This window comes from Lonchura striata, chromosome 6, assembly GCF_050655825.1.
Source record: "Lonchura striata isolate lonStrDom1 chromosome 6, ASM5065582v1, whole genome shotgun sequence".
In the NCBI taxonomy this organism is placed as follows: Eukaryota; Metazoa; Chordata; class Aves; order Passeriformes; family Estrildidae; genus Lonchura; species Lonchura striata.
In genome coordinates this window covers 37328905-37355057 of record NC_140708.1, presented here as the reverse complement: position 1 = coordinate 37355057, position 26153 = coordinate 37328905, and the positions used below count along the sequence as shown (strand labels likewise).

The window sequence follows — 26153 nt, the reverse complement described above, 5'->3', positions numbered from 1 at the left end:
TGAGAAAAAGGGCCACAGATGAGCCATCCTCTTCCTGGTTGTCACCTGGACTGAATCCAGGGAGCTGCCAAGTACCCCAGGAGAACATGGCACATGATATGTGTTGAGTTGTATTAGTTATAGATAACTTATTATAAGTTATAGATAACTATAAGTTATAGATAACTTGCTATAAGTTGCTCTACAATAGTAAGCTACTGCAATGTATAAATTTACCTAAAGCCATATGATATTATTTGAACAGTAAACTAAAAGTTACTATAAACAAATATAACTATATATATATATAAAATATGGTTTTAGATTATAAACTAAAATATAGTGTTATATCTATAAACTAAAATACAGTTTTAGAGCTATAAATTAAGTTATATAGAAATTTTGTTGTCATACGGATGTAAACTAGTGTGAAAAAGGGAGGATTTATTAAGTTATATAGAAATTTTGTTGTCATATGGATGTAAACTAGTGTGAAAAAGGGAGGATTTATTAAGTTATGTAGAAGTTTTGTTGTCATACGGATGTAAACTAGTGTGAAAAAGGGAGGATTTATTAAATTATATAGAAATTTTGTTGTCATATAGAGGTAAACTAGTGTGAAAAAGGAGAGCAATGCTTGCTGGAGATGGATCCTACTTTGTAAAAGTCAAAAGAGGGACAGAAGGCACCACAAAAGGGAATAACTTGTGTGGAGCGAGGAACATTTGCCGCGGTCCCGCATCCCCGTGTCCCCCGGTGCCCAGGGTGAGATGACCCTGCCCGGCGCGCCCGGGCCATTCCCGGGGCAGGGAAACGCTCCGGCGCGGCCGGGAGGGGAACAAGGCTGCCTGCCAAGCCGCCTTGCCTTGGAATCTGCGCTCTCTTGGATGAGCTGCGCGCAGGAGGAGTCCGGGCACGGAGCGGGAACTCGGGAAACTTGGGAGGGAGAGAGAGAGAGAGGGAGAGAGAGAGAGAAGAGAGCGGCACCGAGAGCGGCGGGGCAGGAGAGCGGCAGAGGGCATCCCACCTGCGGGGCGAGTGTGCGAGTGTCCGAGTGTCAGTGTGTCCGTGTGTCCGTGTGTGTGTGTCCGAGTGTCCGTGTGTCTGTGTCCGAGCGTCCAAGTGTGGGAGTGCCCGAGTGTCTGTGTGTCCGTGTGTCCGAGTCTCCGTGTGTCCGAGTGCGCGAGTGTCCGTCTGTCCGTGTGTCTGTGTGTCCGTGTGTCCGTCTGTCCGAGTCTCCGTCTGTCCGAGTGCCCGCGTGCCCGTCTGTCCGTCTGTCTGAGTGTCCGAGTGTCCGTCTGTCCGTCTGTCCGAGTGCCCGTCTGTCCGAGTGCCCGTCTGTCCGAGTGCCCGTCTGTCCGTCTGTCCGAGTGTCCGAGTGTCCGTCTGTCCGTCTGTCCGTCTGTCCGAGTGCCCGTCTGTCCGAGTGCCCGTCTGTCCGTCTGTCCGAGTGTCCGAGTGCCCGTCTGTCCGTGTGTCTGTGTGTCCGTGTGTCTGTCCGTCTGCCCGTCTGTCCGTGTGTCCGAGTGCCCGTCTGTCCGTCTGTCCGTGTGTCCGAGTGCCCGTCTGTCCGAGTGCCCGTCTGTCCGTGTGTCCGAGTGCCCGTCTGTCCGTCTGTCCGAGTGCCCGAGTGCCCGTCTGTCCGAGTGCCCGTCTGTCCGTGTGTCTGTGTGTCCGTGTGTCTGTCCGCCTGTCCGCCTGTCCGGTGTCCGCCTGTCGGCGGTGCCGCCCCGCCCGCTCCCCGCAGCCCGGTCCCGGCTCGGCTCCATCCCCCGCCGCTCCCGAGCGCTGCTCCGGCTGCCCAAACTCTCTCCGCCCTCCGCGCACACGAAGTCCCCGGAGCCCAGCGATGCTCGCCCGTGGCCGTCCCGGGCCCTGCCTCGCTCTCTGCGCCTTCGGGCTGGCGCTGCTGGGGGACGTGTCCCGGGCCGTGCCCGTGGACGAGCAGGATTATTACCTGCAGGAAATCACCAACAGGGATCATTATTACTCCTTTCCATATCCTGGGGAAGAGTTCTTTCCTTTCACGGAGCAGCCCGGAGAGGAAGGACCTATCCGTGCTGCTGAGACAGAGGAGCGCCCAGGGTTCAAACCGAGCAGGAAGGAGTTAAAACAGAAGAAAAACAACAAAAAAGGAAAACCCGTTCTTGAAACGCCACCAGGTAACTTTGCACCTTCTCCTCCAGAGTTTGGAGGCTGCTGAATCTCACGCTGACTGCGACTTTTAGCATTAATGAATATCCGGTTAATGGCAGTCTTGGTAATAATAGCAATAAACGCAGTTGTGGTGATGATGAGAACACATTAAATTTTAATATCCCACAGAACAGACCTGCAGAACTTTTACATACTTTGAAAGTCTCTTTACTTGAAAGGGAAAGAGTTAAAGAGTCGGAATGTAGTAATTCTGCTGTACCCTGGCTAGTCTGTGGACTTTTCCTTCTTAATTATTCTTAATTACACTTGGCAACTGGCTTGCTGTGAAAGCTGCTGTTCTATAAGCAGAAGAACAGAGACAGATTTTGTAGTAAAAGGTGATTATTGATAGTGACATCTCACCTTATCCCTTGTCACTTTAATCCAAGACAGGTTTGTGAATTAATTTCACGTCTAAACCTGTGAATTTCTCTGAGATTTCACTTTTAAGCCCTCCAGAGGAAGATATGTAAACAGAGATCTTCATGGAAAAGACTAAGCCCTAACAAGCTCAATTTAATTATGGACCAGTTAAGTAAAGAACTTTAACAGCAACAAAAAGGCCTTATAATAAAACAGCCACCCTTAATTCCATTTTCTAAAGTTTGCAGAAATTTGACCAGTTTTTACCACCCACTTGTTCCCATTAACACCTAATTGCACCACCCCAAAAGAGTAATCCCTTTCTGTGTTCCCTGACTTTACTGCTTTGGGATACTTAGGAGTGAGTTTGGTCCGTGAAGTTTAGAGTTGTACAATTTGGGGTCAAATCTCACTCTCCTACAGCTGAACTTCCCTTTACTTCAGGAGGAAACTTCAGGTTAATGACTGGGGCACAAAATCTGGTAATTTAGAACCATCGCTCCAGCAAAACAAGGGATCAGGGGCTGTGGAGTGGCTTTAACTTTGTCAAGTGACATCCAGCAGATAGCAAAAAAAAAAATTGAGATTTATTGTTAGCACTAATAGAAATTAATTTGCATTTGTGCAGCAAAAATATGGGCTTTTATACTAATAAATAGTGGTAAGAAAAATGTAATTTCTAACACCTAACATTTCTAAAAGCACTTTTGGGGCAGGCAGAGTGGCTTGCCAGGGTAACTCCAGGCAGAATCAAGGGTGGTGGCAGATGCACCTTGTCTGGGGAGCAGAAACACAAAACATCTGTGTCCCTGTCCCCTCGGGCTCCAGCAGCTTCCCAAGGGGATGACACTGCCTGGCCCATCTCAAGGTTCATTATCTCACCATGGCCATTGCAGTCTGCATGAGATCTTCTGAGAATGTTTTTGTTCCAATATGTTGTTTGTTTGTTTTGTAAATTAAAGAAAAAGGCTCTGCTTTCCACCACCTCCACAGACTGAGTCAGGTGGATTACGACAGGACAAAGACGAAGCACTGGCACTGCCAGAGGGCAGGGTTGGATGGGATTTTGGGAAGGAATTGTCCCCTGGGAGGGTGGGCAGGCCCTGGCACAGGTGCCCAGAGAAGCTGTGGCTGCCCCTGGATCCCTGGAAGTGTCCAAGGGATGTTGGATGGGGCTTGGACCACCCTGGGATAGTGGAATGGACTTTAAGATCCTTTCCAACCCAAGCCATTCCACAAATTCATGACCATGGGAAACACTTGGATATTAAAGCTCTGTAATTAGGTTTTTGATTCCTCATTGTGGTGGAGACAATCAAGATGTCCATCCTGTGGTGGGATGTTCTGTGGTTCACCTCTGCTTTCACCTTCCCCGTTGGCTTTTTCCCAATTTTCCCAGCACTTGGGGATTCACACTTGCTCCAAACATGACAGTGATGAGAAGAAAATCCAAACCATGAGGGCAAAGTTTGTTTATCTTTACAGACTGGCATCATCCTCGTTCCCACCTGCTGCACTGAGCACAGGGGGAGAGGCTCGTGGGGCAGCACCAAAAGCAGCTGGAAATGGCTCAATCCCTCCTTCCACAGCACTTCTGGGCTGTTTGGAGACAACTGAGCTTCCAAGCTTTCACCAGCCATGTGCAATAAGAGGTTTCAAAGCCTGTGAGCTTTTAAAAAGACAGCCAGAGGTACAACAAGCAACTGATCTCCTCCACCAAAATACTCCTTGATCCAGGACATGGGTGATGGACATCAACTCAGAAAACTGGACTTGTTTATCAGGGAAAATTCAATGGATTTCCCTGGGAGCAGCTGATGAACAATTGATGAAAATGAACAATTTTAACTCCAAGAGGCATCATAATCCCTGAGGTGGATACCCAGTGAGGAGAAGGGGCACCACTTGTTACAGATGGGAGTGAAAACAGGAGAGCTCCAGCAGGAAGTGTCAGGCAGTTTGAGCTGCAGTGTTAAAAATCCTGGCTATAATATTTAAAATTTCTCTTTTCTCCTCACCCAGAGGCAGGCAAGGGCAAGGTCCTGCCGGGGCAGTAACTCTGATGCTTAATGCCATGTCCCCATGTCACCAGGGATCAGTTTGGAATGAAGATCTGACAATATAATTCTCACAGAGATGTTGAAATACTAATACATACCTATATTTACTCACATCTGGATGTTAGGAGGCCAGCTAGAAATAATAATAGCAGCTGTCAAACAGATATCAATAATAATAACCATAAATCTGGCTGGGTAAGAATGTGTCTTGTGCTTATAGGTACACGACTGTGTTTATTCATCTCTCCAGAGGTGGAATTAATTTATTGGACATGCAGTAAATACTGAAATTTGGAGTTTGTGAGGCTCACTGGCAGCCAGGACATGTGGGATTAATTAATTGTAACAAACAATAGCCTGGCTGGGAGCTGGGATGGGGAAGGAGGAATGGGAATGTGTGATGTGCCCTTTGGCTGAGCAGCTGGTCCTGATCAACTCCAGCTTTGAATCAAAGTGGAAGTCAAACAGAGCAGTCTCAAGGACATGGCACTAAACAGATGACACACACTTCATTTATTTCAGCTAATTACTCAATGTGGCCAGAATATAGATATTTGCAGTCTGTGAAATATTAATGCAGAAAAAAGCTCAACTGATGCCTGTGGGTTTGCAATTTTTTGTTCAAAATATTAGAAACAATATTTGCAAATAGTCAATTCAGGTAAAAGTTGAAAGTATCAATCTGCCTCTTTGCCCTTTAAATTCCCCATAAATTAAGTGGTACTAGGCCATCCTTGGAAGGCAAACAGTTGAATTGACAGGTTTTGTGTATAAAAAGAGATTTCCATTTCCTAATTCCGTTCTTGTTTGTATAGGCCTCTGTCCAAAGCCCATTCAAATCAGTGGAAAGAGTCTTATTAACATCAATGTTTTTCTTTTATGAGGCTTTTAATAGTTTGATCTATGGTACCTCAGCTAGCATCTGTGGGGCAGATCCCTTCAGAGTCTGGGGGTCTGACTACAGGCAAAAATTCATAATCAAGACATTTATAGGGCTGAGTGCCCAATAACCTCCTCAGTGTAGCCCAAACCTGCCACAGTGAAGTTTGTAATTATTTTGATTTGATCTTCGAAACTTGTAGTTCTTGTAGAGCCATACTTCAATTCTGAATGTATTCAGAAAATAAAGGACTGATGTTTATTTGTGTGGCAGTGCTCAGAGTGGAGCTTAGAGCACATTTGTTCTGTATTTCACTGATCTCCCGGTGTTTGATCTCTGCACAACCCAACATTTGTCTGTGTTTAGCTGAAATCAGGATTTCCTTTGGCTGATCTCATTTGGTGCTTTCCCCAGGCTTGATGAAGCTCCTCAGATGCCTCAGCGTTTACTTGCCCCATATGTGTTTATTTTTCTGCAATTTTGCCACCTGATCAATAATGCAATTCTTAAGGGGTTTGGTTTGTTATTTATTTTTAATTCCTGTAGTGCATAGGATAGGCCAGGTCTTTCCTGGAACATGTGTGTAAGGAGGAATCAGTAAGGGAAGGAAAACAGGGAAATAATCCAGCAGAGAGAATCTGAATTTATAAAAATAGACCAATAGTAATTGAGATGTTTATCAAGATAATGAAAGCTTGGAGAGAGATCAGTGAGTGAATGAGGAGGGAAAGCTGAATAACTGGGATGTTATTCAGGAAAAACTAGAGATATTTTGGTGTGAAATGGGGGCGAAGATCTGGGGAGTAGGTGAAGTTAAAAACATGACAGGTTTGGGATGCTACTGGCATTTGGGTGGTGATTTTGTTCACTAGAAAGAAGAAATGGCAGAGTGACACATAAGGCATTGAGCTGACAGCTGAAAGCACCGAGACCTGGTCACCAAGATACAGCAGCACGGAATTTCTCATGTGCTGGGAAACCACCAGTGCTGCTCTTCTCCTGTCAGAACTCAAAATGTCCCTCAGACATTTTTTGGAGGTTCCAGGCCCCGGTCAGAAGCATTTGAGACCCTGGCAGGCAGCTGGAAACAGTTGTGATTTTGGGTTTGAACCATAGAATGATTTACCAACCTTGCAGGAAGAACAAGAAGTCATAAAAGTTTAGATATTATAGCAGAAGTAGTGACAAAGTAAAAGGAAGAAATTTTGAGTCTTGTACAGGGAGGTTTTAAGTCCTGTACAGGGGGGGTTTGGTATTGTACATGGGGGTCAGAGGTTTTGAGATGGATTTGGGATTTGGGCCTGTCCTCTCCTCCCTCTTTCTTCTTCCTTACCTCCATGTTCTTGGTGATGTTGGCACTCACAGATTGGTTTAGAGTAGAAAAGCACCATTTAATATAGGTAATAGGCATTGGGGGAAAACTGCAAACATATAACACGTAATGTGCTATATAAAAGATAGAAAAGCACCATTTAATATAGGTAATAGGCATTGGGGAAAAACTGTAACCATGTAATACATAATATATCATATAAAAGAGAGCAGCAGCCCTGGGCGGGGAGAGAAGAAGCAGTCGGGGTCAGAGAGGATGTCAGGGTGTGTGTGTGCCTCTGCCTGAGCTGTGAGCAAACCACAGCAGCCCCAGGAGAAAATCTTTTAGATAACTCACAATAAATTACCTTGAGACTGAACAACAGAAGATTGCTGAGCCTTTCTTTGGGAGCTCGGGTTGGAGGAGAGACTTTTCCACCACATGGAGCCACCCCTGACCTGGGGTGAGCTCCGGCATTCTCCAGTCCTCAGATGTCCCCTCTCCTAAACCTTCCTTCTCTGGGCAGCCCAAAGTGGAGCTCTCCTGTGACCTAGAACACAGGTTTTCATTTTAAAACTTTTGCTTAAACTTCTCATAATAGGGACTTGTAAAAATGGACTTCCTGGCCCTAGGTGGGTATCCCATGAATTTTAACATGACCTGTATTGCATCCTAATTGCCATATGTGACAAGCAATGTGGCTTTTAATGAGCTTTCTTTCATCTACCAGCCTCTATTTTCCCCTCAGCACTTCCAGAATATGCAGAATAATGTAATGTTCACTATTCCATTTAAGAGCCCATCTTTTAAAGAATGTCACAACAAAAGAGGACAAGGGATGACTAAAAATGAATAATGAGCAATACCCTCAAAATTGGCCAAATCTTTCTGATTAGCATCTTTCCTTACCCATGGCTTCAATGAATAATGTAACATGAGAAAGAAAAAAATGGGAATAAACACATCTGATTATGCCAGAGAAAACCCACTTTTAAAGATAATTCTTCCAGCAGCCTTCTCTGAATTCAACCCCATGTTTAAGGTGAGAAAAATGTCTCTTCAAAAACACACCTTTAAAAAGGGGATGATTTCACTGAATAGATTTTAATAGTCTCAACCTGAGCCTAGAGCTGTTCCTGAAATGCCAGCATATTATGAGACACTCATTAGCTGAATTCAGTCTTGAGGTTTAATGTAATTATCTGTTCAGTGAGCTGGCTAGACAGGTCAATCCCGTGGCTCACAACCAAATTTCACTTATTTCTTTTGGGTTTGGAATGAAGGTTTCTGTCAGCTACGTGAACTTCAAATCTGTCAGAAAGATGAAGTGGTGGAAGTAGAAGCTGTGGTGCAGAAGAAGTAATTTCCTGAATTTTCTATGTCTGGGCTGGGATTTTTAAGTCTTGCCCAATTCACTGTGTAAAAAGCAAATTACCCAAAAGACTGGGGGTCTGAGTACAGAATTTGGATTTAAATGTTATATTCACACAGTGGTTGCTTGTGATTTTATTGTTATGTTGCAAAGGATGCTCTAGATTTGGTCTTCTTGTCAGGCCTCTAGTGAGGTGATGTCTTGTGGGATTATTTGGTCTGTGGAAATAGAAATCTGTGCCTTTAACACTGGGTGCTCCAGGAAAATGGGAACAAGTAAAGCTTTGATGTAGTCAAAGTTACTTGCCTTTTAAAATGCACTTTTAAATTCAGTGCCTGGGAAATGAAATGAGGATGTTCAGAGGAATCTGGCCAGCCCAAAGACAGGTCTCCACCACTGCTGCTGGGATTATTTTCCTGATGAGGCTTGCTGAACCACAAATTCCTGCATCTTTCAGGGTCAAGCCTTGCTCCTCTGGAGCCTGGCTATTTCAGCTCCAAAAGGTGTTTGGTGGGGTGTTTACATATCTACTAAACAATGAGAAACACCTACATCAAACCATTAGTAAAACACACTGAGTGTTAATTCATGACTTCTGATGCAACCACATTTATAATTTCCTTGTGGCACAGCAAAAGGAACATTTATGATTCCGTTCCCCTGTGGTTTTAACAACCTGGTGTGAGCAGGAACAGGGATTTCTGGATGTCTGCTGTGTGCTGGAAGGGATGGAGCACTATCAGAAAGGAGCAAGGCTTTTTATTCCTCATGCAAGCCAGGCAGTGCTAAATCAATTTGGCAGGTCTAAAGGGAAAACTGTTTCTCTTTTCTACCCGTAGCTAAAAATGGCAACAAAAAAAAGGTGAGAAAAACAAGAATAATGAAGAGATGCCAGATGGTGACTCAGGGAGTCAGAGTGCCTGTGAGAGGGAGTGTGTGTGGGTCACTCAAGGCATCTTCAGGGCACTTGGGTTTAGCTGTTAATCCCTCCAGCCCTGCCCGAATTGAATTGCAAAGGATGTTCTGGTGAGTTTGTTGATAGAGATCTAAAGTCCTCTTTTGGACATAAAATGCTTCCCTCCTGGTGGAGAACATCCCAGTGTTATGGAACATCCATCTTATGATGGATTAAATGGAGACAAGGGAAGAGAAGAACTTAATTCCTTGTTTGCTCAGTGATTTACACCATTTTTACAAACAAAAAAAGGCTTTGAAGTGACTTCCTGATTTTTGAGGGGTGTTTAAATGAGCTGTCTTATAAATGGGAATCAGCTCAAATACACTTGAAGCATATTTTATAACAATACATTTCAAAGAATTACATGAGATAATACTACTGTGTTGGAAGTGGAGAAACTCATTTTAGTCTTGGTTTAGGAAGAGTGAATCTTTTCCTGTTCTGACACATGAATGCCCCCCAGAACTGCCCTGCCTGGGCTCTGTGGGGCTGCCTTGATGGGATTTGACATTGCAGAAAACTGAAAAAAAGCTTCAGAGGACCACAGTGACTTCCAGTGGCTGTGACTTACGGCTGGATTTGAGTTGATTTAGGAGTGAAAGTACCCAATATGGGATTAATCTTCTGTTTCTTTGTGGTTATTTACCTGTACAGGTCTGTAAATAAGAGTAAGTAATAGATTGTTCTCCTGCCTTCAAACAAGCATTAGCAGGATGCTGTAATTGCAAAAGTGCTGCTGCATCCAACATGCCAAGCAAGGAGCACAGTAAAAGTTGTGTACATAAGTTAAACATAGATCATAGCTACATGTCTTTACTTTCTGCTACACAGAGTGTCTGCTCTGTAGCTTCTAGCTACTGACATAGAAAATACTGCTTTCAAAGTGGATAGTGGAAGTGATTAATTGAGCTTTTTTATGGGGGGGGGGGGTGGATTAATTACTTACAGATTTGTCTTGTGGTTTACTTTTTTTTTTTTAATGAATTGCCAGACAGACTTATTGTGTGACTGTACATCAGCCTGGGGCTGCTGGTGAATTATTTAAGGTATGTACCTGACAAAAGTATTCTACAATTAACATGATTCCCAAAGGCCAAGTCCAACTGAGATCTTCCATGAAGTTGATAGTAAAGAATTATGTGTATATTTATAGATATAAACTTAAAAATATGGGAATTGTGAAAGTTCCACAGTGGGATTCAGCTGGATAAATCACCAGAGTCCTCTGTTCATGTAAATTCTTTCTTTTGGACCTCAGCAGCTCATCCAAACAGTGGCTGATAGTCCTTCCTAAATCTGATTTTCTTGCTTAGATTATGGGGCTTGAGTGCTTCCTGAAGATGATTTCTTCCTTAGTCTCTCATGTATCACAAATTTAGTGGTTTTCTTTTTTCGGGAGGCTGGAATTGCCCATGGTAACTCTGGAGTGGATTTGGATTTGTTACAGGATGGGGCTGACTCCAGAACATGGGGATGTGTCCCAGCCTTCAGTCCATGTCCCTGGAGCAGGAGGCGTCCCCAGGTGAGGCCAGAGCTCTTATGCTGCTGGGGAATAGAGGGATGAGGAGAAGAGGAGCCAGGCCCAGCACACACCTGAGCTAAAACAAGGAAAAAAGTGTCTGGCAGCTCTCCTGGGGGATATTTTGTTCCTCAGGCTCCTCTGGACCATTTTGGATCCCAGCAGAGGCCTGCAGTCCAGAACTCCTGCAGGTGCAGATGAGTGGCTCAGGTCTAGACCAGTTCCTTTGCCTTTCATGAGATACACAGAAGTGACAAAAAGGGACCCCAAAAACCTTGATTCCATCTTGTAGTGGAACAAAGGACTGGGGAATCATATGCAGAACCAGAAATGTGAGAGACCTCTGAGTGTTCTTCCAAAGATCTTTGAAAATGCTGACAAAGTGAGTCCAGGGACTGCAGAAGCCAAGAGATGGATGAAAGGCATGAGGCCCAAAGAAAATGGATAAATTCCAAGCTTGAAGGAAGGAGGGCTGGGGGGTCTGAGGCTGGTTGCATGTGGAATCCAAAATCCTCCAGACACATCTGATTTGTTCCATACCCCAAATATGTACTTGGCTTTTTTGGTGCCTGAATGCAAGTCAAATGGCAATCAGACATGTAGACCCCTTGCCATCTTGCAAGAGGAATAAAATGGGAAACTTTAAAAAAAATGGTCAAAAAGTGCTAGTATGGAATTAGTGCAGATAAAATGACACTGAGCTCTTTGAAAAAGTGGACAGAAAATAGCACAGAACTTTTCCTCTGTGACTCTTTCCATATTTCTGCTCATTAATCCTGAACCAGATTTTTTTCCTTTCCAATTAGGAAGTGGAAAAATGAGGAGTTTTATGCTCAGGGAAACTTGCCTTGAAGCTTTCCCTATTCCATGGCTTTTCAAGTGCAGAATACCTGTACTTAGCAAACACTTTTGGCTCCTGTGGATGGGGAGGAGGCTGGACTCTCCAAGGCAGCACTGGAGTTAATAAATCCCAAATCATAACCTGAACTTTTCAACATTAACACATTGATGTTTTGCAGTGCAGATGGTGATAATGTGGGCACTTTTCTCCAGGAAAAGGATGTCAAACCTCACTGGGAAACTGATAAAAATTAGGTTTTATCTGAGTGCACTCCTGAGCATTCGTCCTTGCTTCTACAGGCTGGGAAATGTATTACCTTCAGCTTGGATTTTTGGGCTTTTTTTTTGATTTTTGGATTTTTGGGCTTTCAGCCTGGAGCAGGCAGAGGGGAATGCAGTCAGTTTTATACTCACTCATATTCCAATTCATGTGGAGCTCCTGACACACTTTGCTTTGATCCAGTGAGGCCTCCAGTGTGCTAAATGTGGAGCCTGTGATGATGAGCCTTTGCTGGACCACAGCTGAATTGTTAAACAATGCAGAAAAGATGTTTGGACAGAATGAATTTTGGGAATCTTCCACAGGCTGCTGCGTGGCCGTAGGAAGCTGGAATAGGGAGAAGGGAGCTCTGAACATTTGGGCTGGAGAGGTGCCCACCCTTGAAGATATTTGTCTGAACCTTGCTTGAACTGCTTTATCTCCTTTGCTCCACAGCTTGGAGCTGGAGCTTCACACCAACTTCCCAGCAGAAGCTCCAAAGCTTCCCTTCAACCCTCCCAGAGATACCCAAAAGCAATGTCTTCCTCAATTTTAGCATTTCTCTTCCTGCAGACAGGAAACTCAGAGCCTTAAGAAACTGCTGAGTGTTCAGAATTCCAAAGGTAATAACCAAACTTTTAAATCCACAAATTCCTGGTGCTTGCTTGGGCTTAAGGCATTTTAAAACTGATATATTTATTTCCATAAACTGATTTTCCATGATTGGTTTGAAGGCACGTAGGGAAGGGGAAGCTGAACAGAGAGACTCTGGTCCAAATGTCATCTTCACAATGGACACATGAAAGCTAAAAAGTCACCTGAGAGCTGAAATCCTTGGGAAGATGAGCAGAAACTCAGGGAATGACACCTGCTGAAAGGTGGGAAAGGGAGAGCCTGGCTGCAGAGGGGGCTTTCTGAGCTCCTTAAGAATCATGCCTTCCTCTAAAATTACTTTGGGGAGGAACTGATTCCCCTTGCAGGCTGGGCTCTGTCCTTACATTTTCCATGTTTTCCAGTGGGATTCCCGTGCTGGTGTGGGATTGGTGTCCCCTGAGTGAGCCCAAATGCCAATCAGAGACCTCTTCCCAAGGGAAGCCTCTCTCATGCACCCCTACAATTCCACTCCTCTTTTCTTTTTTATTTGTTTTTGAGGTTTAGTTTGGGCTGTGTTGTTGGTTTTTGTTGTTGTTGGTTTTTTTGGGGTTTTTTTTGGGGTTTTTTTTTTTTTTTTAATAAAAGAAGGTATTCATACTTCAATCCAGACCTGGATTTGATTTTCTCAGATCTCAGAGATTTAGATATTTTTGAAATGTTGCTTCTTGATGCTTTGAACTCTTAAATCCTCTGTTCTCAGGGTGCAACAGCTTGGACATAGTGGGCTTTAAAGAAAACAAGAAAACTCTGTTATATGAGTTCCTAAATCTTTTGCTTTTCTGCACTTCTGGATTTATCCATAGAACCTCTGGTTATTTTCTATGTGCACCTGGCTAATTTTTTATCCCTCCATTGAAGCAGTATTCCACTTCGGGAATTTTAATGTATAAATTACTTCTGACATTTTAGTGCTGTCTTAGAGCTGTGTATCAAAGAACACCCAAGAATTCAAAGAATTACATGTATTCAAAGAATACACAGTCTATCCAATGAATAACCAGTTAAATAAAAAAGAATAATTAAGTGAGAAGCAGACAACCCAACTAAACTTATTTTTTCTTTTACTCTGCTCTAGAACTTACAAACTGATTCCTTTTTAAGGGTTGGGAAGGAGTACAAAGCTTGAGTTCAGGTTTATTGTAACCACACGATTTTCCTCTGGAATCACAGCCTGAGCAACAGCTCCAGGCACTATGAAAACTTCCGTGCCTTATGAGAAGTGTTTGGGTTTATTAATTTCTCTTATTATAGCCTGTGAAATAATAACAACAGATGTGATGCTAGAAGAAAAAAAAAAGTGTATAAATGTCTAAACTTGCTAGAGCAGACACACCAGGTCTTCATAAAACTCAGAGTTTACACTTTATAAAAGGTTTTAAAAGCAAGCTGGGTTGGTTTGAGCTATTTCCTGTCACAGGCTCCTTATGTAGGTCGAGTATTTCTCCCAGATGTGCAGCCTGGCTGGGCTGGGAGGGAGGGAGAGCAGCGTGGCAGCTCTGAGGGATGCTGGGGCTGGAGCAGAGCCTCCCTGCCATGCTCCCAGTGCTGCTGGAGGAGAAGAGGTGGCAATTCCAAGGAGTTAGGCTTGGCTTGGCCAACCCCAGCCCATCTGGTGGCAATTCCAAGGAGCAAGGCTTGGATTGGCAATCCCAACCCATTTGATGGCAAATCCAAGGAGTGAACCTTGGCTTGGCCAACCCCAGCCCATCTGGTGGCAAATCCAAGGAGTTAGGCTGGGCTTGGCAACCCCAGCCCATCTGGTGGCAATTCCAAGGACTGAGGCTTGGATTGGCAATCCCAACCCATCTGGTGGCAAATCCAAGGAGTTAGGCTTGGTTGGCCAGCCCCAGCCCATCTGGTGGCAATTCCAAGGACTGAGGCTTGTCTTGGCAACCCCAGCCCATCTTTGAGGGTGTTGCCTGTGCACGGAGCTGCGTTTGCAGCCGTGTGTTCAAACTTTCATGTCAGCACGTTGCTGGGAAGATTTTTGTGAAAAACGCCAATCGCTTGGCTTTTAAAATTTTAAAAGTTGAGTAATAATAAAATGGTTATAAAAATAATAATATAATTAGAGTAATAAAGTTTAGAGTTAGGACTATTACAAGATAATAAAAAGCAAAGAATTACGGACATGTGGATGCTCTCGGACACAAAGTCATGAAAAGCATCCCTTGTGAACAAAGGAATAACCTTAAAAGGAATAGCCTGTTGCATATTCATATATCTCACGCATGATGCATAAATTCCTTGCAAATTAAGAACTTTTCTGGTTTTTGTCAACTTCTTCTCCTTAATCCTGTTGGTTCCACAAAGATAGAGAGAAGATGGAAGAATGTTTGTCTTTTCTGATAAGGAGGCTGTAAGTTTTTATGTGAAGTTTCTTGATTATCACATCTCTTGCTTGAGTTAGTAAACAAATTCTACATAGAATTTCTATTTCTATATTATTTCTATAAAAAAATTCTACATAGAGTTTCTATTTTAACATTATGTTGTAACCTAAAATTCTATTTAACACTCTACGTAAAAGAATTAATACAGCATCACTTTCTAACATTGCACAAATAACATTCATTGTAACATTTGCGAAAAGCCAATCACAAAATATGCATTTTTCACAATTTCAAATCCAAAACGTGGAAGGATTTCACCCATCCAAAGGATGAGTTTTCCCCCAGGAAGCAGAGGAGGACTGAGGATCAGGTCAGAAGGACGATCCTCACCCAGGTCTCACTGCAGATACAGACTGCTGCTAGTCTGAACTCTGTTGGCAATTCGAGTATTTTGAAATTTAATAATAAAAACATGAGAGATGACATCTCAGCTCTCAGCTAAGATGACTAATGACTCTCGGCTGCCTAAAGGCACAGCTTGTGCTACTTCATCAGCGTGGCTCTGGAGTTTCCTGCCTTGCACCAGGAGCTAAGTCAGACAGCTAAGGGGGTAGAAAACAGCCTAGGAAACCCAAAACTGGAGAGCCAAGTGATTCCATCTACATCCACGATTTACTCCTGCTAGGCTTTGAGCTACAGTCTGTTTCAGTGTCATTTTCTGCTCATTTTCTGCCTTGTTGAGAAGTAAAAAAATTTAGCTTTGTCTGTGCTGGAGTTTAACCGGATTAAAATTGGGATAACGTTAAGTGGAACTGACTGGGAAGCTGCTGATTTCAGTCCTTCTCAAGTGGAAATTTAGCACCTGGGAGTGGAGGTGACTGTAGCAGTGGGGATGAAATTTAATGGCTCGTCACTACAAATGAGAACTTTACAGTTTCTCAGGTTTTTCCTGCTCCATGTGTGTGGAGAGGGTGGGAAGGTGAAAGCTGGGGGATATCAAAGTAGTGCCATTTATTCCAGTGGAATTAGGTGTTTACAGAGGATTTCTGAAGCTGTTCTTGCATGTGTCAGCCCCAGGTGAGCAGTTCTCACTCTCAGAGTGGATTGTTTACAGCCCCTTTCCTGTGTCCCCCAACTTGTATAATTCCTTTGGGCCACCTCAGATCCATGGGTTTTTTCCCCAAAAGCACAGCTGTGTTGCAAAATCCTCAAAAAACAGCCTGAATACCCAGTAAATGTGTATTTCTAGGACCAGGAGTTATGGATCCTTTCCAGTTTATTTATGTTTAAGGAATTTCATGACTATGCTGTCACTCTGCCCAGTGAATATTCTATACCAACTATGGCTATATTGGATATATTTACAGCTGTATAAAATTCCTACTACAGCTCTCATGGAGGGAGAGGGGAATAATTGCACCACAAGCCAGTTTTATACAACTTCTTATAGATTTATGCTATTTTTGGTAAAAGGCACTCAGTTTGGATTGCTAATATGGCTAAACTTGAGCACTTTTAAGATGTCTCATTTATTGAGCCAGGGTTGTATCTTAAGATCAGAGTTATTTCTATCTTGGTTTTATACTTGTTAATAGCATTCCAAGTTTTAATGTTTATTTTTGATGGCTACAATTAATGCTTTGAACATAGAATCTCTGCTCTTGCAGTACACCTCAGTGACCTGGTATTTTTAGCTATTTCTGGCATGAAGATGTGTTTTTAATGGTAATTTTTGTCCTATACCCAGCCATTGTGCAAGTGGTCTGTCTCAGTTTTGTTCTTAATTTTTTTGGCTAATTCTGTTTGTTTGGCTCTGGAAAAAAAAGAATGGTTCTCATATTTGATGTCTGTTCTCAGTTTTGTGGCTTTAGCTGGAATTACAGAAACTCTTCACCCTGTGCTTCAGAAAAAAAAAATGCATCCAAGGAGACATTTTAAAATTAATAGCACAAAATTCAGCCTTTGTCAAAGCTCATAATAAAAAGTTAAGACCTGATAGGATATTTTTCAGGCTGGATTATTTTTGCCATAAAGAAAATATGTATTCTTCAGAGTGATTAAATTAAATACTTTCTCTGTAGAGAGAGGGGAGATCTTTGCAGATATGGGTAGAAATTGGAGGGTACCTTGTGCCACATCACAAATCCCATCCTGTGCCAGGCTGGTGGCAGCAGAAGGCAGCTCAGGGAGTGAGTGTGATGTCTGGAGTTTAGATGAACCTCTTGAGTCTGAAGTTTGGCCACAAAACTCCCAGGCACTCTGGAAACTGCTGCCTCCAGCTGTGCCAGCAATAATAGAAACTCTTCTTGCTGAATGTTTCATTGCATCTCCAGCCAGCCACAACCCGGGTTTGTGAGAGAGCAAAAATGTGAAAAGTTAATGAGAGAAAATGAAAAAGTGTATTTTTGGAATCTCATTTGGTTTCATGTCAGACCTGACCTAAGGAACACAAAGAATTCTTCATTTATTCCTTATTTCTTTTTAAGTCTTCAAGACTAATCACAAGTGTAGGTTGCAGTGCTGTGATAAATACTTCCTCCTGAGAGAAGCCCCTGATGTTGTAGCCCTCAATGCAGCATTTGATGCTTGTCCTGGAAAAATATACAGCTTCAGTGCAACATTAGCCAATAATTAATGTGCTCTTAGGATAGGAAATGTTGGCATCTCCTTAATTCTTTATTTGATCTTTGGCCTGGGACTGTAATTCAGTATTTCAGCTTCTGTGTGGGGAATTTGCTGTAAGTGCACTTTGCTTGCTTTGCTCTCACAGTGCTCTGGGAATGAGTTTTTCAGAAAAAGTGAATAAAAGCAAAAGTGTTTAGGGAACTTTAGGCTGCCCGGAGATGCTGCTTCAAATGATCTGGGGTGTAGGGTGGCCTGAATTCAAGCCAGAAAAGAAACTTGTTATGTTGTTAGCAACACTTCGGATATGAGCAGAGTCAGAAAACCACTCAGACTGAAATCCATGGACATTTTTCCAGGGAAGAGCTGGGCCATAGCAACTGTGGAGTGTGAGTCATGAACATCTGTGGGAATTTCACACTTCCATGATCACATCATCAAAACAGCAACATTTAGAGACCAAATTTCTATCCCCCCCCCCCCCCCATGCCCTCATAAATAAATATAAATTATTTATGTAATATATGCATAACAAAGTATTTAGAAAATGGAAAACTTTATTCTGTTGAACTCAGCCCCTACAAAGGCTGTCCATCATTTAAACATAATTAAAAGCTATTTTCAGCAAGGTGAAGGTTATCAGAAATGTGCGTTTACTGTTATTTCACCTTGCAGGTGCATTGCAGTATTAAAGTGCTTTGCATACCTGTGACCTAAGCATAAGTTTAGCCACAGAAATTAGACTGCCAGAGTTCCCATTAAAAGTTTCTGCTGTTGGAAGATGAATAATCAACCACACTTTTCATGGGGAAACCTCTAAATTTAGCTGCTAGGGCAAAATTTATGATATTGGCCTCATTAAGAAGTTTTTGTGCAAGACCATCATGACCTAAGAACAGTATGCACAGTATAATGAGCATTAAAGTCTTACTTCCCACAAAATATACACTTATTTGTGTGCTTAATTTACCTGTATCTGTGGGTAAATTCACAGTTTTGCCTCTTAACTGCATGTTGAAGTGTTTTGTTTAAACAAGGCTTAAATCTCCCCTGGGATGGGAGATTGTCAGAAGCACAAAGCTGGTATTTCTCCTTTTCCAGATCCCATATCTCTGCTCATAAGGAGTTAGACCAGCACAGACTTGCAGGAATTGAAGAGAGTTACAGGTATGGCTCTTGTGATATGGGCTGAAGAGGAAATACGATGCTTCTCTCTGCCCTTCCATTTGAAAAGCTGAACATATTCCAAAATTGATGGAGAATTCTCTTTAAGTAAAGAATTGTTTGTCTGCTTTGCCTCTGAAAGAGGAGGACAGAATGATTTCCTAAATGCATCTTTATTAGATACAAGAGCCATAAAGGCAGTCTGGACTTACATGCCATTCTTTATTTAGAGCAGAAGGAAATAAAAGAAATGAGTAACTTAGGCAACAGAGAGGAGCACAAGTGTTTTCCTTGCCTGTGTGATATAGAACAGCTGCAATTGCAGCACAGCAGCTGTAATTATCCTGCAGGAGTGAAGGAAGCCACACTGGCTCTGCAAAAGGTGGGGTTTGGACCAGAGCTTGAATTGAAGATGCTGCAGCAACAGGACAAAGCCATCAGGAGGATGAAGCTGCTTTCAAATACCCCCACACACTGAGATTGCAAAGTGAGCCTCTGCTTATTGTAAATGCAGGAGAACCCAATGGGAAAAAATGACAATGTCTGACTCAATTCAGAAGGCTGAATGATTTCTTTATTATAACTATGCTAAAATACATCAATATACTATGTTAAAGGAGGATACTAAAACTACATACTACTTTCTCTGACTCTAGCTCAACTCGTGACCCTCTCTGAGAGTACAGCCACAGGTGGATTGGATTGGATTGGATTGGATTGGATTGGATTGGATTGGATTGGATTGGATTGGATTGGATTGGATTGGATTGGATTGGATTGGGTTGGGTTGGGTTGGATTGGGTTGGATTGGGTTGGATTGGATTGGATTGGATTGGATTGGATTGGATTGGGTTGTGTTGGATTGGATTGGATTGGATTGGATTGGATTGGATTGGCCATCAGGCTCAAACAATCCTCACCAGAATCCAACCAAGCAATCACCCCAGTAAACAATTCTCCAAACACATTCCACATGGGAAAAACAAGGAGCAGAAATAGAAATTGTTTTCTCTTTCATTTCTCTCTGTGCACCTCTATGAAAATCCTGAGAGGGAGAGAAATGTGCTTGCCACACCTGCTGGCTGGAGGAGGGAGCTCAGCTGCACATCCAGGTGTTGTTCTTGCTGTAGGCAAACCTAGAATAAGAGGTAAAATCAGATTTCAGGAGATGAGGTGGAGCCTGAGCTGATTCCTGAGTGTTTCTCCTGCTGATTTTAAGGGCCAGGGGATTTTCCCCAGTGCCAGGTACCAGAAGTGCCTTGGTGCCCTGCTGGCACTCCTGGGGGAAGGAGAATTGACAATCCTGGCCACTGAGATGTGGCCATTTAACATTGCTGCAGGGCAGCTGTTCTGGACTGAAACACTTCCACATACAAACGTTATTATATTTGACTGGAATTAATTCATTTGATCCAGACATCTCAATAATGCTCATTTCTAAATTGAATACCTATCCATAGCTGCAAATCACACACAAAATCATGCTTGAATATAGGCCAGGAGGGCAGAAATGTCCACAACAACCCCTTCCCTGCACCTTCAAGCTTAATGTTTGCTTTTTATCTCTCTAAACCAGGAATTCTGTAGGTGCATTTATTTATTAAATTCTTATGTACACAGGATGCATATTTCAATGTCTCAAAGCCACAGTTGAATTCCTTGTGTTTTATAATGATTAAATTTTCAGCTGGTTAAAGAAAAAAATCAAATAACTGGGTAATTTCCAGCTGAATCCATTATGCAATGGAGTCACACAATCTCTGGTCATTCCTGCTGTCCAATTTCCGTGGCTTCCCTAAGGGAAACTGTTTTTCAAACTGGCATGGAATACACAATCATTAAGACAACCCCACTGATTGGCTGGAAATTTTCATTGTTTCATGAAATATTTCTTCAAGTTAAATAAAATGTATTAAAGCAATACTTCACAAAGTTTTTATGAATGCCATAAATCTGTTTCTTTTTCTGTATATTTTTCAAAACTAGGCTGTCCTGGTTATCTCCACTAGCTTTAAGAAACAGGGGACACACACCCCAACAAAATAATTTATCCAAAATTCAATTCTCAGTATGACTCAGAATTTTTTTTTTTCAGTAGTGATATGGCAACTTCAGGTGGATTTTGCTGTATTACAATGAGTAAATCTGAGGAAATCAGAAGAGGCTATATTGAAAAATTTGTCCCCACCATCTCTGTACATTACAAATTGTTGTTTTGGTCTACATGCTCCTCTTTTCATCCCTTTATCGATGTTGGAATTTGTATGCATGTGGAAAACATTTATTTCCTAAAGTGTTAATATTAAAATATTATGGCTATAAATAGAAAACATAGTTTTATTTTAAAGAAAAATCAAAAGTCTTCTCTTGTGGAAAACTTAATGAATCCCATACATCCAAGCTGCTGCAAAAAATAGTCTTGATGATTCCAAGAATATCATCCCCATGCAGGGCTACACAGGTGGAAATATCTAAAGGTCTTCAAATGCAAATCCTGCTGCCCTGCTCCCATTTTGGGGTGTCCACTGGAGAAAGAGGAGCCAACAGTGGAAGAAAGTATTTTCATTAATTTTCAGCCAAGTATTGAAGGAAAATAATTCATGTTTTTTCTTACCAAGATTAAAAAAAGAAATTATTTGATTAGTTATTGAAGTCACAGCCCAAAGTCTAGAGAAAGCAGGTGTTCTATTAATTTATATGAATAGCTATAAAAATACATTCCAGGATACTATTGAATTGATGGCAAAGATTTTTGTTATTTCACTTGGAATATGGTAAGGCTTGAGCAGGTTGGGAAAGGAGCGTGTTGTGGACATTGAGGATTTTCATCAGAGTTACCTGTTCTGCCTCCTGTAGTCCCTGCCTGCTCACACAGCCCACTCTTGGTTTCATTGACAGCTCCTGCTAAATTAAGCATTTCCTAATATTAGCCTGGTAATCTGATGCATCCTCAGGCAACACAAGTAATTAATCCTAGAAAAATAAAGAGCAGTCAAGCACCTTTCTCTGAGATCTGTGTGAGCATTTGATTAGTAAGCTTCAGTTTTTCTAGAAATAGAGATAAACACCAAAACACTCTGGGAATTTTTTTCAGCCTGGAAATACTCATCCATCTTGCAGCTTAAATTTACAGGCAACCCAGGAATTCTGCAGCTTTATAGTGAATTAATAACATTTCACTCTGAATAAAACTAAACCAGCTTCTCATACCTGCGTGGGAAGGTGAATGTCACTGAACTGCTTTGACAGGCAGCTGCCAGGCTCAAAAATAGTGCATTTCCTACAGCTTTCATCAAAATGGGATTTTGCACAGCTGAGAGCAGTGGTGGGTAGGTGCAGATTCTTTGCTTATTTTTTCTGCCAAGGTCAGGATTAAATGTGTGAGAGGGTATTTCTTGTTAGGACTCAGATGTTTATTAGTTCTTGTCTATGTCACAGTCCCACAAATCCTGAGTTTTACAGCACTTCGCTCTAACAAACTCAAAATGGAGCCCTGTCTCTCTCTCTACAAGGCCTTTTAAGGATAAGCTGTCCAATTAAGAAATGGCACCTAAGTTATTTTTATTTTTAACCCAAAAACCAATCACCCACGCCCTGCAATGTGGACTTTTTTATCCAATTACACAAAACCACCCAAACCCATGGAGAAGATGGTGAAGAAGAAGGACCAGCCTTGGCCCTAAAACCTCCATCTTGCTTTATATCTATTACTATAATCTAAAACCTTAAACTCTTAAGTTTTCCACCCTGTGATGTTACACACTTCTATTCAAACTCCACACCCACAATCCCAGTTCTACCATACAATTTTGGAAGTTTTCTTTACAGCCTCAGGTCAAATGCAGAGTTCTCCTGGGGGTCAGTGCCTGGCAGCACAGAAAGTCTGAAATTCTCAGCATGCAGGGCTCCAGCAGATTGGGACTGTGCCTGTGCATCCCATGGAGCAGGGATGTGACACCTGGGGCAGCTCCCTGAGTGTTTGCAGCAGTTTGGCAGCAGAGAACAGGATGTGAAACACAGAGACTTTTCAACTTTTATTTTATAACTCCCAGCAGTACCTGTAGATCCCCCCTTGGCTTTGGTAGGAGCAGCATAAACGCTGAATTAGATGATATTTTATGAAGTGAGCATGCAAAAACAACTTGCTTTAGTTTTCAGCTCGCCTTTATTTTCAGCTCAAACCTGGCACAGGTAGTTCTGGGTAACTTAAGGGGAATTTGAGATTGTTCACAGAGGAATATACACCAAAGTACCAAACCTTTCTCAGGATTGCACCATGAGATTGATTTCCAAAGCTGTCTTGAGGACCAGACTTGTTAAAAAAAGCAGGCAGTTCCCAACAATGTAATTTACTCCCAGTAGAGATCTGTCAGAGCCTGAGACTTCTTCCACTTGGAGTATGATGAAAGATGCAACACTTTATAAGGAAATGAAATTAAAACAATCAGACAATCAAACCAAAATCCTTCCAGCTATTCCTTCCTCTGGCTTTCATTACACATCCCATTTCTTCTCTGTTTTGGATAATTGAATTGAAAACTCTTTGAAATGAGGAGCTGTCTACATTTCAGCTCTTATGTAAGACTAAAATCACTCTTGGTACTTTAGAAAATATATTAACTTTACATTTTGGCTTTACTACTTCTGAAGGAGACATTTGGTCCTGGATTTGTGTGAGAACTTCCTAAGGATGACCAAAGAAACAGCAGCATGAATTGACAGCTAACATTCTTCCTGAGGGATTTTAATTTGTTGTGAACTAAGGAGGAGTCTGGGAAATCTCAAACATTGTCAGTTTGTGCCTAATAATGCAAAAAACTGCACCTGAAAGTTAAATACCACCTGAAAGTTAAATACAATAGTGCTGAGCATGGCAGTGCTGAGCAAATGGTTGGATTGATGATTTTCGAGGGCTTTCCCAATATAAACTATTCTTTCATACTTTGATAACCTCATGACATTTTGGTGAGTAGTTAAAAAGCCAAACATTTGTCTGATAATCATGAAACAGATTTTTCCCAGCCTCTTATCTTCCAAAGCCAAAGAGTTCCAAGCACTGCTTTGCTGAAGTAATGGCATTTGCTATTCTGTCCTCAAGGATGTGCAGAATTTGGGGCTTAGAGAGATGGTTCTTGGTCCAAAATTGCTCTGTTTGTGTTTAATCACCACCTCTGCAGAGCTCAGCTCTCTCTGGGCTCCCAGACCTCTGGAACAGATGCTGTTGTGCAATGGGAGGAACTCTGAGTGAAGTTTCCAGAAGAGATTTTAATTAGAAACATAATTTCATACAGTAGCTTGGAATGAGTACAGGGAGGGTGGAAAAAAAAAATCCAAGCAAGAGATGAAAAAGAAAACACCAAAAAGAAAAACAAAAGGGGCGTTTTAGTCATGACAAGCACTTGATAGGAAATATTATGCATATCTGTAAAAAACTGAAGCACAGAGCAGTAATAACTATCAGTAATAACTATCTGAGCCCCTGAAAATGGTGTAAATCTGCATTGCCTCATTGATTTTCTAAGAACTGCCAATCCTCATTGCCCTCAGCACTGCTCTGCTCCTTTATCCCAGGGAGGACCCAGCCAGCTTGGCACTGCCGAAATCCAGAAACTTTGAATACTTGTTTGTTTTGTGTTGTTTTGTTGGGTGGCTTTTTTTTTTTTTCCCTGTTTAATTAAAATTTAATCAACCTTTTGTTTTGTAGATTGCCCTCCACTTGGTCTGGAGACATTAAAAATTACTGACTTCCAGCTCCATGCCTCCACAGCAAAGCGCTACGGCCTCGGGGCCCACCGAGGAAGGCTCAATATTCAGGTAACATCAATTTTTCCTCCTAAGTGGGAGAATGGCTGCAGGTTGTGCTGCTGAATAAAGAGAAGCAGTGGATAGTTATTGGTTCTGACTGCTTTGTCAGCTCATGTAATTCAAATCAAGGGGAAACAGTGGGGTTGCAGGAGGGAGGAAGTTTGATGGATAACCTTTGGGTTCGTGGGCTCGTTAGGAAAATCTGCAGACTTGGTGTGCAAATCCAGACTCTGTGAGGAAGCAGAGGTGAAGGCAGCTCCCTTCCTGCTCCCTTCACAACCAGCCTGCAAGGAAGCTCTCACAGCAAGTTGCTTTTGTCTTTTGCCTGTAGTTAATGACAACGCTTAATTGAAAGTGTGGCTTCAAGTGAAACCCTTTCCCTAAGGCAGTTTTTTTCCAGAAGCAGTGATTATACCATCCAAAAAATGCTTCTATTCAAAACTCCCTAACATACAATCCTGTTTAGATTCTTTTGTTTCAGATTAAAAATGTGTTTGGTGCTTTGCAGGACCAAATGCCATTGTCCCATTTCTGGTGTTTCTGTTTCCCACTTTATTATTAGGGCTGTTCTCTGAATTACAGTCTGCCCAGACTAAAAATGTTACTTTGCATGATAAAGCACAACACTTGGAGTCATAAATAGGATATCAGCACCGAGCCAACAGTGAAATATCTCTGAAGTTTATTTAATTTGTCTTTCATTTTAGACCCTTCCATTTGTGTTTCTCCCCAGCTGAAGGGGTTTGGTGCTTAGGGGACTAAGGCTGGGACTGGGAGGGTGAGCTCTAATCAGCAGGGCCACTCCACATGGTTCCCTGTTGCAGAATTTCTGAGAGAGAGATATCATGATTTATGTTTGGAATGAGATTTGAGCTACTCCAGTCTAGCCCTCAGATCTGGGCCTTGTGAGGCCTTCCAGGCTGTGATGCAGTTAGAAATTAAGAGTTTGTGACAGTTAGAAATTGTATTCAGGTGTGATGGGGAGCACTGGGCTGTCTGGGTGTGAAGTAGTAGAGGATTATAGTGTGAGGTTTAGGCCACCTTAAGACAAAGATAAACAATGTTAGCTTGCCAATGAGAGTGCCTTTGTAACCTGTAAACTATATAGAAGTGAATATAAACTGCCATCTTCTCGCTAATAAATGGAGAACATTTGATTAACCATATTGGTTCAATATCTGTGTTCTGTCCTGTCCAGCTTTCCTGTCTTATGAGGACACTGGTTTCACTTCCCTCTGGAAGAGGGATCACCCTTGGTTAAAATCTCACTGTGCCCCTGCACAAACATCTCTGGGGTAAACGCCTGCATAGCCCTCCTAATTTTATTTTTAAATGTATTATTTATTTTTAAATGTATTTTTAATGTATTAAAGCTGGTCAGAAAGCTCAGGAAGCCACTTTGGAAAAGGCAGCTGTGGGGAGTGGCAGGCAGCCAGCACAGAGTGGGAATGGGCCCTTCCTTCCCAATCCAGGTCCAAGGGGTTGTGTGCAAGGTGAGCTCTCACCTGCAGCCTTCAGATTTATTGTCTTTGGAGAGCCACCAAGGGAGTTTGCTTCTTTTCTTGATATTTCTGCTGGAAAAAAAACCCCTCATTATCACAAAAATGGAGTGCAGATGATATTCAGGGGGGTTTTAGAGGAATGCTCAGTTATTTTATTACAGTCTTGTTTATATAATGGCATAAAACCAAGGACTGTGATGCAAACTTGAGTTCTCTGTTGGTTCTGGCTACTTATTTTTCATGCTGCCGTTGAAGTTCAATTTATTTAAACACAAGACCACACTGGTTTTGTCCATCCAGTCCTGTCATCGCCAGTAGTGCATTAAAATAAATAG

General features: G+C 42.2%; 1 protein-coding gene across 1 annotated transcript in view; it reads left to right on the top strand.

Annotated features, from left to right (window-relative positions):
- The first annotated feature begins 1823 nt into the window (after window positions 1–1823).
- The window catches only part of CPXM2 (carboxypeptidase X, M14 family member 2), a 71388-nt gene continuing 47058 nt past the window's right edge, over window positions 1824–26153 (top strand). The window contains exons 1-2 of the mRNA XM_031505292.3: window positions 1824–2141; window positions 24216–24325. Coding sequence (XP_031361152.1) covers window positions 1829–2141; window positions 24216–24325 — 423 coding nt within the window. The 5' untranslated portion in view covers window positions 1824–1828. The remainder of the gene's footprint in view (window positions 2142–24215; window positions 24326–26153) is intronic.